Source organism: Frieseomelitta varia, unplaced genomic scaffold (genome assembly GCF_011392965.1).
Source record: "Frieseomelitta varia isolate USP_RPSP 00005682 unplaced genomic scaffold, Fvar_1.2 scaffold_786, whole genome shotgun sequence".
Lineage (NCBI taxonomy): Eukaryota > Metazoa > Arthropoda > Insecta > Hymenoptera > Apidae > Frieseomelitta > Frieseomelitta varia.
The window spans coordinates 193,106-206,537 of record NW_025110574.1 but is presented as its reverse complement, the minus strand read 5'-3'; the positions used below and the strand labels follow the sequence as shown (position 1 = coordinate 206,537).

The 13,432-nt window shown below is 36.9% G+C and overlaps 2 protein-coding genes across 4 annotated transcripts; both read left to right on the top strand.

The window, feature by feature from the left end:
* The first annotated feature begins 55 nt into the window (after positions 1–55).
* LOC122535896 (BTB/POZ domain-containing protein 10) lies at positions 56–4,154 on the top strand. 2 transcript variants are annotated; one of them, XM_043667788.1, is made up of 7 exons: positions 56–292; positions 788–910; positions 1,617–1,733; positions 2,035–2,172; positions 2,248–2,519; positions 2,721–2,918; positions 3,152–4,154. In XM_043667788.1, the coding sequence occupies exons 1-7, from the start codon at positions 174–176 to the stop codon at positions 3,619–3,621; spliced, it is 1,437 nt and encodes a 478-aa protein (XP_043523723.1). In that variant the 5' UTR covers positions 56–173; the 3' UTR covers positions 3,622–4,154. The 2 variants fall into 2 exon arrangements, with proteins under 2 accessions (XP_043523723.1, XP_043523724.1); XM_043667789.1 differs by lacking the exon at positions 1,617–1,733.
* Positions 4,155–4,581: 427 nt separating this feature from the next.
* On the top strand, positions 4,582–13,379 carry LOC122535900 (protein nervous wreck). Of its 2 annotated transcripts, XM_043667793.1 has the most exons (21): positions 4,582–4,755; positions 7,945–8,042; positions 8,367–8,412; positions 8,493–8,578; positions 8,741–9,022; positions 9,110–9,173; positions 9,247–9,375; positions 9,462–9,584; positions 9,677–9,780; positions 9,866–10,010; positions 10,120–10,197; positions 10,268–10,319; positions 10,438–10,541; positions 10,639–10,792; positions 10,870–11,042; positions 11,196–11,496; positions 11,696–11,910; positions 11,992–12,091; positions 12,163–12,306; positions 12,385–12,416; positions 12,507–13,379. In XM_043667793.1, exons 1-21 carry the CDS (start codon positions 4,735–4,737, stop codon positions 13,071–13,073), a joined length of 3,018 nt encoding a protein of 1,005 aa, XP_043523728.1. In that variant the 5' UTR covers positions 4,582–4,734; the 3' UTR covers positions 13,074–13,379. The 2 variants fall into 2 exon arrangements, with proteins under 2 accessions (XP_043523728.1, XP_043523729.1); XM_043667794.1 differs by lacking the exons at positions 4,582–4,755; positions 7,945–8,042 and adding an exon at positions 8,109–8,191.
* The last annotated feature ends 53 nt before the right edge of the window (positions 13,380–13,432 follow it).

Genomic DNA, 13,432 nt, shown 5'->3' with positions numbered 1-13,432 from the left:
TTTCGTACGACAGGACGATGTAATTCTCAAGTAGCTTCTGGTCGTTTCATTTTCGTTGACGCACCGTAAGTTCCAACGTCGATGTAACGTAAAGTTTCAGGGCAACGCCTGTCGGGATGAATTGTCATCAATGACCGTGTGGTGTTTCGTATTATCTGTTTCATCGGCTTGGAATGCAACTCTCCGTAAAAAGGAGAGGTCAGGTTAACTTTCAATCTTGCGGCTTAGAGATTTGCACCCCAGCCAGCTGGCTCTTAAGAAAAGTTGGATGGTATTTGTCAGTATCTAACTTGTAAGTATCCAAAGTGTATGACTCGTATATAAGCACTGTGCGAAGAAAGTACCCAAAATACATACATACGTAGATATTTTACAATTTTGCAACAGTAGCGTTATTGCAATAAGTATATTTGAAATTTCGTACTTCATCATTGCGTCCAACGTCAATAAATATTACATACACACTATGCAATTGTAATTACTTGATATTATTATAACTACATGTTATTTATATTTGCAAAATTAATAAACAAGACAGGTAACGCTAGTTTTTTTAAGTATTCGGAACTTTTGTACGTTCAATTTGAATTTCATTGCCTGTATTATTCAAATATTTTTATACTTATTACCAATTTATAACATTATACAGAGAAGAAGAGAGAAAATCTGATTATTAATGTTGCTTAAAGATAAAGTATATTTTATTGAATAAACGAAGTGCAATACCATTTGAAAACAGAGGAATTGTTCAGAAATAAATATGTAGTAACTTACTGTATTTTTACAGCTGGTCCAAGATGTCAAATCCTGCTGAACGTTTGAACTATGTTCAAGATAGTAGCAGTGATACTGAAACAGACAAAGAGACAGGTGGCAGGGGTCGGCATCGTATTTACAAGAATAGAATGAGGTACTATGTAAAAGATATAAGTATAATGTTACAAGTATAATAAGTACAATATTTATTACAAAATAAAATAAACATGATAGATACATTAGATATTTTAGATATTTTGTATTATTAGCTTAATTTATTAGTTTTGTTAAAACAGATACTTTAGATGAGCAATATTACAACCAATTTTACCTGTAATCTACTATGCCCTGAAAACTACTATTTTAACAATTACATGTTTAAAATGTAGCATGTATTAAGAGATGTTATGCAGAATGTCATGCATGTCAGTTAATCTTTTTATTAAAACTTACGAGTTCATACTTCCTTATAGTTTGATACTAGATCAATCAATAGGCAATGTATCAAAAAGTAACATAATTCATTCCACCTTTCACTGTTAAACATTATTACTCATTTCGTGAAATTTAATTTACATTATTTCTTGTTAGAATCGTATCGCATAAGCTTTTTGTAATCTTATTTAATTTATTTCTTATCTTACTTCAATATTAAAGAGAATAATGTTGGAACAACAAAAAGGTTAGAGGACCAATTTATAAACCTCTGTATTACAATCATACTACTTTTACAGTAAAATTCGTATGTACATACACTTGTTCATCATTCGATTATATTCACGTTAGATTCAGTAAATAGTACACAATGCTTGTTGTCGAATGCAATCATTAGAAAGGTAATGTTGTTGTTTTGCATGTAGTTGTGGTGGCTCTTCCAAACCAAAATCTTGTTTGGTACAAAGGGATGGGAGCAGTGAAAGGCACTGTCATACCTTCAATTCTGGCAGGCAAAACACTAATATTAATCAACAAAACAGGTAATATGAATGAAAGAATGTAAACACAGTTGTATCTCATTTCCAGAATATTTAATGATTTTAAGTTAATACTTTATACTATGAAGTATTTAATTATTGTGTGCTTTTGTCAACTGTATTTTTATTTCTCATATTATTGATACAAGAGTCCACACAACATATGCAACAGGTAGGTATTACTTAGAAATTTATTGAATAGTCTGCATTGCTTTATACGTTTATTAGTCATAATTCCTTTGTTTTACGTAGGTATTAATATTAAGTGATCTTCAGTAGCCACTTAGAACATATTTTTCTTCAGACTTTGCTCTGGAGTCGGTGTTGGAAAAAATCAACAAAGTCAAAATAGGGACAATTTACCATCGTCAGGATCTGTTACTGGTATAAATAATCCTCAAGCTAGTGATGAACGCATTACTCTTATTGTTGATAATACCAGGTAGGTATTGCTCAATGTTTTCTTCTTAATTACACATGTAATTACATTAAGTTAGAAGATGAATTTTGATTTCAGATTTATCGTTGATCCTGCATTATTCACTGCACATCCAAACACAATGCTAGGTAGAATGTTCAGTTCCGGTGTTGAGTATGCTCAACCAAATGAACGTGGTGAATATGAAGTTGCAGATGGTATATCTGCCATGGTGTTTAGAGCTATTCTTGATTATTATAAAGGTGGCGTAATTCGATGCCCGCCGGCAGTTGCCGTTCAAGAATTACGAGAAGCTTGCGACTATCTTCTTGTCCCGTTCGACGCTAATACAGTAAAGTGTCAGAATTTAAGTAAGTAAAAATTGTGATTGAATTACATAATTCGATGCAACAATTAGCAACAAAACGTTTCGAAATTGCTCCAAATTTTCTAACTAGAATCATTTGTTATCATATAAGAAAATTAACTGCTTTTGCAAATAATAAGGGATAACAACGCTTATTGATAGTATTATAAATAACAAAAATTCTAAAAATAAGATCATTTCATAGGAGGATTGTTACATGAATTGTCCAACGAAGGTGCACGATGCCAGTTCGAAGTATTCCTGGAAGATTTAATATTGCCGCTAATGGTAAACAGCGCGCGTAGAGGCGACCGCGAGTGTCATATCGTTGTTTTATTGGAAGACGATATCGTCGATTGGGATGAAGAATACCCGCCACAAATGGGAGAAGAATATTCACAAAGTGAGTATGCGAACGATATTATTTCTTACTTTCGCTTTCTTTTTTTGCGATATCAAGGTTCAAAATATACGGCCTTGCCACGGTATATTGGATGCATAAAATAGAACATCGATAATCACATAGTCTTAAACACTTGTATTAAAACTTATTTGCTTTGATAAAAAGTTTGTTGATTTATCTCCGATTAAGGAAAGCACGATGTTTTAATAAGATATCTTTCGTTTTTTTGACAGCCGTTAATAGCACCGCTATGTATCGGTTCTTCAAGTACATCGAAAACAGGGACGTGGCTAAGCAGGTAATGAAGGAACGCGGTTTAAAAAAGATTCGCCTAGGTATCGAAGGATACCCCACCTATAAGGAGAAGATCAAGAAAAGAGCCGGAGGACGTGCCGAAGTAATTTACAATTACGTGCAAAGGCCATTTATTCACATGTCTTGGGAGAAGGAAGAAGCGAAAAGTCGGCATGTCGATTTTCAATGCGTGAAGTCAAAGTCTGTGACAAATCTCGCGGAAGCTACTGCCGATCCGGTATTAGACGCTGGCGGAAACCCGATAGCAATCGCTCTCTTACAAGCAGCTGAACCAGTGCCACAACCAGAGGTTGTTTTAGCAGTTGGTTCGGACGCCGACGTCGAGGGTGCCATAGGTCTATCGGCTGATCACGATCTGGGACCGATACCACCTGACGAGTTACCATGAATGCCGATTGTAGAAGTTAGAACGAACAGACACGAATTTCGATTACCAAGTATTTACGGACTGCTTTCTTCTTGTGTCAATTTTTAAACACGGCCAGACTCGCTTATCTCACAATGTCTGTTTAATTAAGAAAGTTAAGCTTCGAATTATTGGTTTCTAAAAGAATGAGATTTCATCGTGTTTCGTCGTATTTTTATAAGATAATCAACGCCAGACGAACAAAATTTCCTCAATGAACACGATCGCGCTTCACATCAACGAAGGTGGAAATATATTTCTTATGTGGGTTCGGCAAATCTGATTTTGACCCATGTCAAAATGGTGTGTATAGTGAAGTTATATCGCATCTTGTGGATGTTCCAACTAGTTTAAAAAATGTCCGCTGTGACTTTTTCAATTTTGTATGTAACGTTAAACATAAAAACCTCTCTCATAATTACATGTCAAATACGAAATAACGAATTCGTTTGGTATGTATCTGCGAAAAGTATTCCCGTTTTATACAATTAATAAAGTTGAATATTGTTTCCGAGGCTGTGATTCTTTTGTTTCCGCGTGTTACTTCAGTACGTGTTCTTACCCCCCCCCCCCCTACAAGCTTTAAAATTAAATCGCATAGTAACGAGATCAAAAAAAAAAAAAAAAAGATTTGATTTTCGTTCATCGACTAATTTCATACAGGGCATCTTCCCTCTCCCAACTCGAATCGAGTCGCGAAAAACGAATACGGTCGGAAAGTGGGGAATTTTGGTTGATGTCAGTCGATAAAACGCGCGAAGATTTATCTGAAAGAGAGTGACAATTCCAAGTGTCGTGGGAGATCGGGAAAAGTTGGCGAGGGATGGAAGGCGGCGGGAGAGGGTAGAGGGAGGGAACGAGAGGGATGCCGAAGATGTAGATCGAGAGGACGCAGGCGCGTGTGCGATCAATAAATAGGCTAACTCAGTCGAGGACAGGAGATCAGTAGCATACGGACACGCAAGCAGCGAGGGTGGTAGCGCGTGTAATATTGTGTCGGGTGAGGCGTACGAAAACAACAGAGCACCCCTCCCCGGCGGACGGTGTAAAACGGGCTGCCAGCGGTGAGGCTGCAGAGCAGGCCGCTCGTCCAGCATGCAACCACCACCGAGAAAAGTAAGCCCGACATCTTTCGTTGCATCTTCGTTCGCAAAATTTTCTTCTCAGTCAGCTCTCTGTACGATTCTTCTTCTTTTTCTTCTTCTTCTTCTTCTTCTTCTCTTCCTTCTTCTTCTTCGTCTTCTTCTTCTCTTGCACTATCTTCACACGAAAATTTTCACGTTGCGCAATTGCAGCGCGTTCAACGTGCACCCCCTCGGCAATGAACAAATGGACTTCCTTCTCTTTGAGCAAGTTCGAACGGATTCAACATGGAATCGTGAAGAATGGGGTTCTCGCTTTCTCGAGGTGTAAGCAGAAGTGAACAGTTCTCGGTACGATTCGTAATGCACGAATTTGACCGCGTATCGATCTTCGGCGATATCTTACGAGGAAAATTGACGTAAACCGCGCTCGAACGTTGCCACGATAGGAAAATCGATGAGCACTTCGGTCCTCGCCACGAATCTATATCAAAAGCTGACCTGAAAATGTATGGAACCGGCCAAAGACCCGGGTTAATATCTGTCAGGTCGAAAACGAACGTGCCTCTCTAGATAACTGGGCTTCTTCTCCCTTCCGGAAATATTTCCTTCGCGCAGACATGAGATTTCCTCGTCTGTCTCCTTTATTATATAACAGTGCACTATGATGCTCTCGTCGAGATCGATCCCGAATTTTGAATGTAGGACGATTTTCAGAAGGCCGTGTTTCCTCGCGAGAAGCTTCCTTCGCAAGATTTCTGTCAAATCAGAAATTACGAAAGAGGACAGATCGTTGGCAAAACGTGTTTTACTTCCGATTTTCTCCTCTATCAATTATCTTTCGTTTGAGCTCTGATTTGCGAATAGTATCGTACAAATATTATTCGAGGACCTTTCTTTGTTGTACGTGCAAATAGTGACGCCCTCGGCCACGACTAATCTATTGTCCGCAGGATAATAAACTCTCCGAGGCAAATATTCTGAAGTGTAGTTTCATGATTTTTTTCATTAGTTAGTCGAGCGAGAGTAGTCAGAAATTTGTCGAAAAATTGTGTTCGATCAGCTTTGTTAGCACCGACGATAACAGGATTCTCCGACCTATTTATCAGGATAACGAGCCGGGCCCTCGCCTCTCTTCGTGACAATAAAGTTTCGTAGTTAAAAATCGGGAGATTCCTGACCCACTTCCACCTACCGAATGTCAGTCAAGCAATAAGTGTCCGCAAGGAAGGAAATGCGTATTTTACACCCAAAAGACATATTCCCTTTCGGCAGAATTTGGTCCAGCTCTCGAGCTTGGTACGCTCCTCTATTTGCTCTTCTGCACTGGAAATTTTCCTCCGCCTCTTCCGGACAATTTCATGTTTACCCACTTCTTTACACTCGAAAATTGTTCTTTCGCAAGAACGGGCTCGAAGAGGCAAGCCTTTCGTTTGAAAATTTCAACGGCGCTAATTATTTATGAGGCTGGAACAGAGACATCGAGAAACTCTTCCTGTTTTCTCTCTCTCTCTCTCTCTCTTTCTCTCTTCGTCGTTTCAAGTCATGTTCATCGAGCCACTTGATCGATAAGGTGTTCTTCAAAAACAATGACCGTCGCAACTGTTACGAGTTTCATTCGACCTGCCCTTTCGCTGTTTAGATTCTATTTTCCTTTCCTAGATTACCATCGTACTTTGTCGAATGCGCCTAGCACCGGTTAAAAGTCTGACCTTTCCGTCTCACGGGGCGTAGATAAAAAAACTCTGTTCTTGAAAAAACACCCGGTAATTACTTGTACGCGAGAGGTGGCGAAGTTTCAACAGATTTATTGAAAATTCTAGGTTACACAGCCTTTGCACTCTGGGTGCAAACAAAACGCGAAGCTTATCTTTTTTTTGTTGTTTCCATTGGCGTGTTTGTCGAATCGTTGAAACGAAAAAGAAAAAAAAAAGGGAAAAGGAGAACTTGAAAATTTGCATTGTTCTCGAAAATGATGAAACAGCTTTCCCCACTTAACGATCCATTGAATAATGCATGATATTACTAGCGCATACACACGTACATATGTGTAATTATATATATATACATAGATATATATATATATATATATATATATATATATATACATATATATGTGCCTTTAGAGCACAACTGCGCGATGCACGTAAAAATCCTTAAAAATATTGGGAATCGATAAGGAAATAGTGAGATTTCAATAACTAGACACAGCGTATCGTCCCTGCATATTGAACGACTGTTCATTATAGAGTTCACGAGGTCAATGTGAGTCCTAATGCATAAAGGAAATATCGATGCACCACCTTGTACTACAAAATTGAACTTGATTCCCCAACAATGTTATCGCTGATTAAAGCATTACCCTCGCACACTTTCCTACACGCCAATTAATGCCTCGGCAATGTATAAGAAAAAAAAAAAGAGAGATGCAACTTTTTACCTTATTTTTTTTCTTCCCCTTTTCTCTTTGTGTCGGAGTTATGTGCTCAATGAGATTACAAAGGAACTTGAACCCAAATTTGAAGTATTTTTATTGAATACTTAATACATAAAAATATTCAAATACTCAAGTAGCAATTTACGTCCTATAGAACTTTATGAGGTATTTTTATTGAATACTTAATACATAAAAATATTCAAATACTCAATCAGCAATTTACGTCCAATATATAGAACTTTATATATGAATAGCTGTGACAATACTTTTTTTTTTTTTTTTTTTATTAAGCTTTCAAATCTCAGATATTCAATCATTAATGCCTTAGATGCTAACCTTAAATGCTAGTAGACGGGTTATTTATACATTTATGTTACATGTTTTTAAAAACGATAGGATACATGCACACGCTTCAATGTTCGGCTCAGCAAGCAGAACAGACATGGTGACAATACTTCTTTTCATATTCAAAAATATACGAACGATCGAATTGTATATTTCTCTCGAAATGTTTATTCGCTATTTTAGATATAGAACACAGACTCGATTAGTGGAAGAGTAGCGAATATAGTATAGTATAGTTTAGTATAGTATTCTACTAGTGTAGTGTTCGTAAATTATCGTTGTCAAGTGAACTTTTCCTTCTGGATATTCTGGCGACGAGTCAAAGGATACGCCTCCGTATGTTACAAAAATCTGTTTGTGATAAAAATCGAAACATCATTTCAGAGATCCATATGTGTAACGTTAATTAAAACTAACGACAGTGCAAAAAAACATTTACAGGGAAATTACACAAAGTTTCTTAAGAATGTACACGCAGAGCAGGCGGCAAAATTACAAGCGAAAAACCAGCATGAGTGCGACCTTCTGGAAGATATACGGTAAGTCTTAAACTTATGTAAAAGAGGATTAGATAAAAGCTGTTTAGATAACCTAAACTTAAGTTATTTTATATCACCGATCCGTCGAATTTCTTCGACAGTTCTCGATATTCACTACGTGCATACTTGTACTAAAAAATTTTCCTACAGTATGTGTCAGCTTGTTACATTTAATACAAAATTCATGTATTTGCAAGTACTTGTTCTACGTAAAAATATTATCTAAAATAACGTATAAAATAGTTGTTTATACATCGAGAATTATTTACTTAATTTTATGTTTTTAAAACATAAATGTTCCAATAATGCAACTATATTTTTCAGCAACTTTACGATAAAAAAGTCTGCGATTGAAAAATCATATTCGGAGGTAAGAGAAACATCAGTGATCACATTCGTGATATTTACATTATCCAGTTTGTATTATTACCGACCAAATGTTCATTCTAGGCACTGCTTAAAATATCCTCTGCGTATTTGAATAAAAAGATACCAAACATTCCGGATTTGAAAGTCGAAGGTGCAGAGGAAAAATGGTAAACTTTAGACCTCGAATATTACATAGTATATATTAAAATTAAATTATCTCAGCCGAGACAAGGCTTTTCCCCGCGGTTGAAGAAAATTGAAATACATATAAAATTTCTTTCTCATGACTTGAGACGTTCCAATTGAATTCAAATAATTTCTAATTTTAGGAATATGTGGAACGTTTGGCGAACTGTCTTGGAAGAAAACGAAAAATTGGCCAGAGCGCGGTTAGCTGCGGTGGAAGTTTTTCAACAGCAAATCGCCGACGATGCGAAAGGCTTGAAGATGCACAAACTACAAATCTCTAAGAAGGCAATCGACCAATTAATGATAGTACAAAAAGAGCTGCAAATGTGCGTGCAAGATGTAGACAAAACCAAAAAATTTTACTTCGACGAAGAGCACAGTGCCCATGATGTACGCGACAAAGCGAAAGATATCGAAGAAAAGTACGTATTTACCATACATGCGGATTTTACACAGATTAACAAGTAGCTGACATTTTTGTGATTGATTAACTGTTTGATCAATTACAGATTGAAGAAAAAAAAGGGATCCTTCTTTCAATCGATAACGTCATTGCAGAAAAATAGTGCAAAGGTGCAGGAATATCTCAAGTAATCTGTGACGATAGAAATGTATTTTGCATAAAAAAGATTAAAATTATTTTCAGGTAAGCTCGAAACGCGACGCTTTAGAAGAGAAGTCAACAGGAGCTCGAAACGATTATTTGCTTGCTCTCGCCGCTGCCAATGCACATCAGAATAGGTATTTTGTAGTCGACTTACAAAACACTATGCAAGTAAGTCACTCTTATATTACTACATTAATTTCTCCTTCTATTTAAAAGAAGTGAACATTTCTTCTTTTCTTTTTTCTTTTTAACAGTATTTAGAACAAGGTGTTTACGATAAAGTTGCAGAATATTTGACGCTAATGGGTCGTACAGAACTCTTGACCTGCTTAGCTACGCAAAACAGTTTCGGCAAAATTCGTGACCAAGCGCAACAAGTAAGTAAAGGAATTCTTGCAATATTAACGCGCAACGTACGTATAAAAATAACGCCTCTGTTCATCCTGTTCATTTTCTATTTCTTCTACAGCTCACCAGAGAGTACAATATACAGTGTTGCTGTTTGTATTATCCTGTCTTGAAGCAACATATACAATACGATTTCGAAGCTTGTGACCACGATCCGGTAGAAAGGTTTATAAACGATATCTATCAGATAAGATATATACATTTTCAAATGCTGATTTTCATGATACTTTAGGAAACGAATTTGTTACAGGATAACGGCTGATCATTCCGCTGCTGCTACGCTCGGAAAGGAAGCTCGTCGCTGGTCGACGAGAATAGCTCGCGAAATAAGTAGCATTCGAGAGAATAGTAGAAAAGTACAAGTTCTTCTGCAACTAAAAGAGTCTGGACAAAAGGTTAACAAAAGAACATAATTAATCCTGTCCAAAAGAGCATAAGAGAACCTAGCTAATTATTTCCATTTCGAATCGATTTTTAAATAATTGTATTTAACAATGATTGTAGACTGATCCAAACGATCCACAAGGTCCAGATTTAGATACGAAAATCGACGAATTGAAACATATGATACGACGTGCAGAGGTAAGATATGCGATGCGGTGAAACGTGACTCGCGTCAATTCTCTTCTTTACCTATTTACTTGTTCATTAGACAGCAAAACTAAAGGCAGAAGCGAGAATAGAATGCCTTCGAAACGGTGGAGGTTTGTTACTTCTATCTTTCTCCTTTGTTCGAATATAATCAGCGTGACAGATTGTAACCTGACATTTGACAATTCCATCTGTTCTTTTCTTCTTTTTTCTTTTTTTTTTTTTTTTTAGTGAACGTTGACGAGTGGCTACAGGAAGCGGAAACATTAAGTGTCCAAGATATGCCACGTTCAGCTAGCTCTCTTTCTGTCAGAACTGATGCATCGGGAACGGCGGTACTTACCTTCATTTGGTTCCAAAATTATTAACTATTACTTAGATAGTGAAATTGTATAAAATATCGTGAAAAAAATCACGTTTACATTATGATAGGAACATCCGTCCTCGGACTCGTTCTACGACAGCGATGGAGATGGTGGCAGCGACTTGACGACCGTCGAACGACCGGGCAGCGCGCGAAACGTTCCTCAACAAGAAGAAGAAACAACTAAGGAAAGGCAAAGACACGATAGTGAAGAAGTTGATGGTAATTCATACCGTAATACAATAAATGGAACGTTGCTGGAATGAGGAACTACATTGCTTATATTATTAATTGAACAGCTTTGCTCGAGCAAGAGAAACAACGAATAGAACAACTTACAGTTGGTTGGGACGATCCGACAGCTGTCGATTGGGATAACGAAGAAAAAGAAGAACAGACTGAGATTCGTGAAACATCCGAAATGTCCTCTACCCAGCCAATATACAAGTGTACTGCGCTCTATTCATACACGGTGTGATTTATAAAAAAATTTACTTATTACAATAAGATTAATGTTTTACCAAGTAATTTTATGTTAAGAAAAATATTTTTGCTAGAAAGATATTCGTACATACTTTACTTTAAATACGTTTTTTCTTTTTACTAAAAATGCATTTCTTCACAGGCGCAAAATCCCGACGAGTTATCAATTGTCGAAAGCGAGCAGTTAGAAGTTGTTGGTGAAGGCGACGGCGATGGGTGGCTGCGAGCGCGAAATTATCGTGGCGAAGAAGGCTTCGTTCCTCAGAATTATCTCGATGTCGAAAGGGACACAACATCCGGTCTCACTTCCCAAGGACCAGGTCTAGTACAACAAATATCCTTCTCCTCGGTAGATTACACAATCGACGACCACGACGCAGTAGATCCAGATGCTAATTTACAAACTGCAGCATCAGAAACTATTGTACAAAATCATATTGGAGGTAAATCTATTTTTCAGTCCATGTTTGATTGCACAGTTCTTGTCCAATGTTGAATAATTTTATCTAATTTTTATCTTCTTCAAGTACGAAACTTCAAATTAGCTAAATGAGCTGATTAAATTAATTAAGCATATGATAATTTATGTGACAAATTAATACAGTAAGTATACTTTGTAACGATTATTAATTTCTTTGTTAGAAACGGAGCAATATTGTATTGCCCTTTATGACTATGATGCCACATGCGACGAAGAACTTAGTTTCCTTGAAGGCGATATCTTAAAAGTCGTAAGGAAAGAACCACACGACGTCGATGACGGATGGTGGGAAGGAGAATTACGTGGACAACGAGGATTATTCCCATCCTTAATCGTAGAACCTTGCGCTGCAGACGGTTCACCTTTGACTCCACAGGTTAAATTTTAATTGAATGGTACTTTTAAACGATTAACATATTTATTTATAACGTTGACCTCTTTAATTTTGCATTATTAGGATGATGTAACACCACCGAGCTCTGCACCTCCAGTATTTACACCACCCGAAATTCCAGAATTTTTATTAGAAAACGAAATAACGGAAAATATGATGAAAGGTAATGAACTTCTAAAAACATGAACATATTGTGAAACGTTACGTTGCATTGTATTGTGTTATCTTATACAGAGTCGCAAGATGAAAAATCCAGTAATGCAAACATCGAACAACAGCATCGACAAGAGGGTTTCATAATAAATCTTTCAAAGGACCAAAAAAGTCAATACGGCTCGCAATTTGAAGCCGATAATTCCGAAGGGCCTGGTATAGTAGGTAAGTTTCAAATCATTACTATTGATTATCGCGCTTTCATTTAATTAAAATCTCAATGTGCACAAAACTGCTGCTTAGTTGTAGAAGTGTCGGATGAGTCGGCAACAAAGGTAAATATATTCCTTTTAAATTGTAATTAAAGAACACCTATTTAAAGAGTGATTGTTAGATAAATCTAACAGTGTATTTTGTGTTTTTAGGTAGATGATGAAAAAGCAAAGTATCTGGACAGTAATCAATCTACAGAAGATTTCGGACTTGGGGTTGCGCAAATTGTAATTACCGCAGCGACACCAATGGAAGAAGTTGAACATCCATTCCCTGAGTTGGAAGAAACCGCTGATGATACAGTGAAATCGGCAGAAAGTTCTGATGGTGATTTACCTTCGAGCACGACTACCGATGTGAACGAAAGTGACTGCAAAGAAGCTACTGTAATAATGGATGAAAGAGAAGAGCAAGAAATTACAGAAGCAACCGAGGATATTGAAGAAAAATCAACGGTTGATGATTTACCAACAGATTCAGCACCATTCCCAGTTAGTAGCAGTTCTGGAAGTGAAGCGGACTCAACGTCCGGGCCAAGTACAGCAGATAATTCTCAGTCTATACCATCCCGAGGTACCGTGATCGAAGTACAAGAAACAGAAGAAGATATTGAGATCGTACCGGAAAAAATGGTAGTAGGAGGAAGGGCAAGTATTCCAGATGAATTACAACCCGATCAGCTAGAGAAGCTGCAAAATCTGAAAGAATCGAATGCCTAGGATTGACTAGACCTCGGAGATGCTGATTATCCTGCCTTATCAAATAAACTGGCTCTTCCGAAAAATCATCAAAATAAATTCCAACATTTACTGGAATTTTGGAAATCTCCAGAGGTTATTGGAAAGAAAGACTAATGAATAACGGGACAACTAAACGATTTTTATGTTAATATTATGTACACAACTTTTTTGCTAGATGATACTCTAGTGAACTATTTCAAGAAAGGTGTTGCGACTTTTGCAACTTATTTACAAGACATTAATGTACAGTCATAAGGTAATAAAGAAAATTGTCAATACCTATAATAGATGAAAACTTTTAGTTGTTTGTGTACATTCTAAGAGAATTATAATGGTGT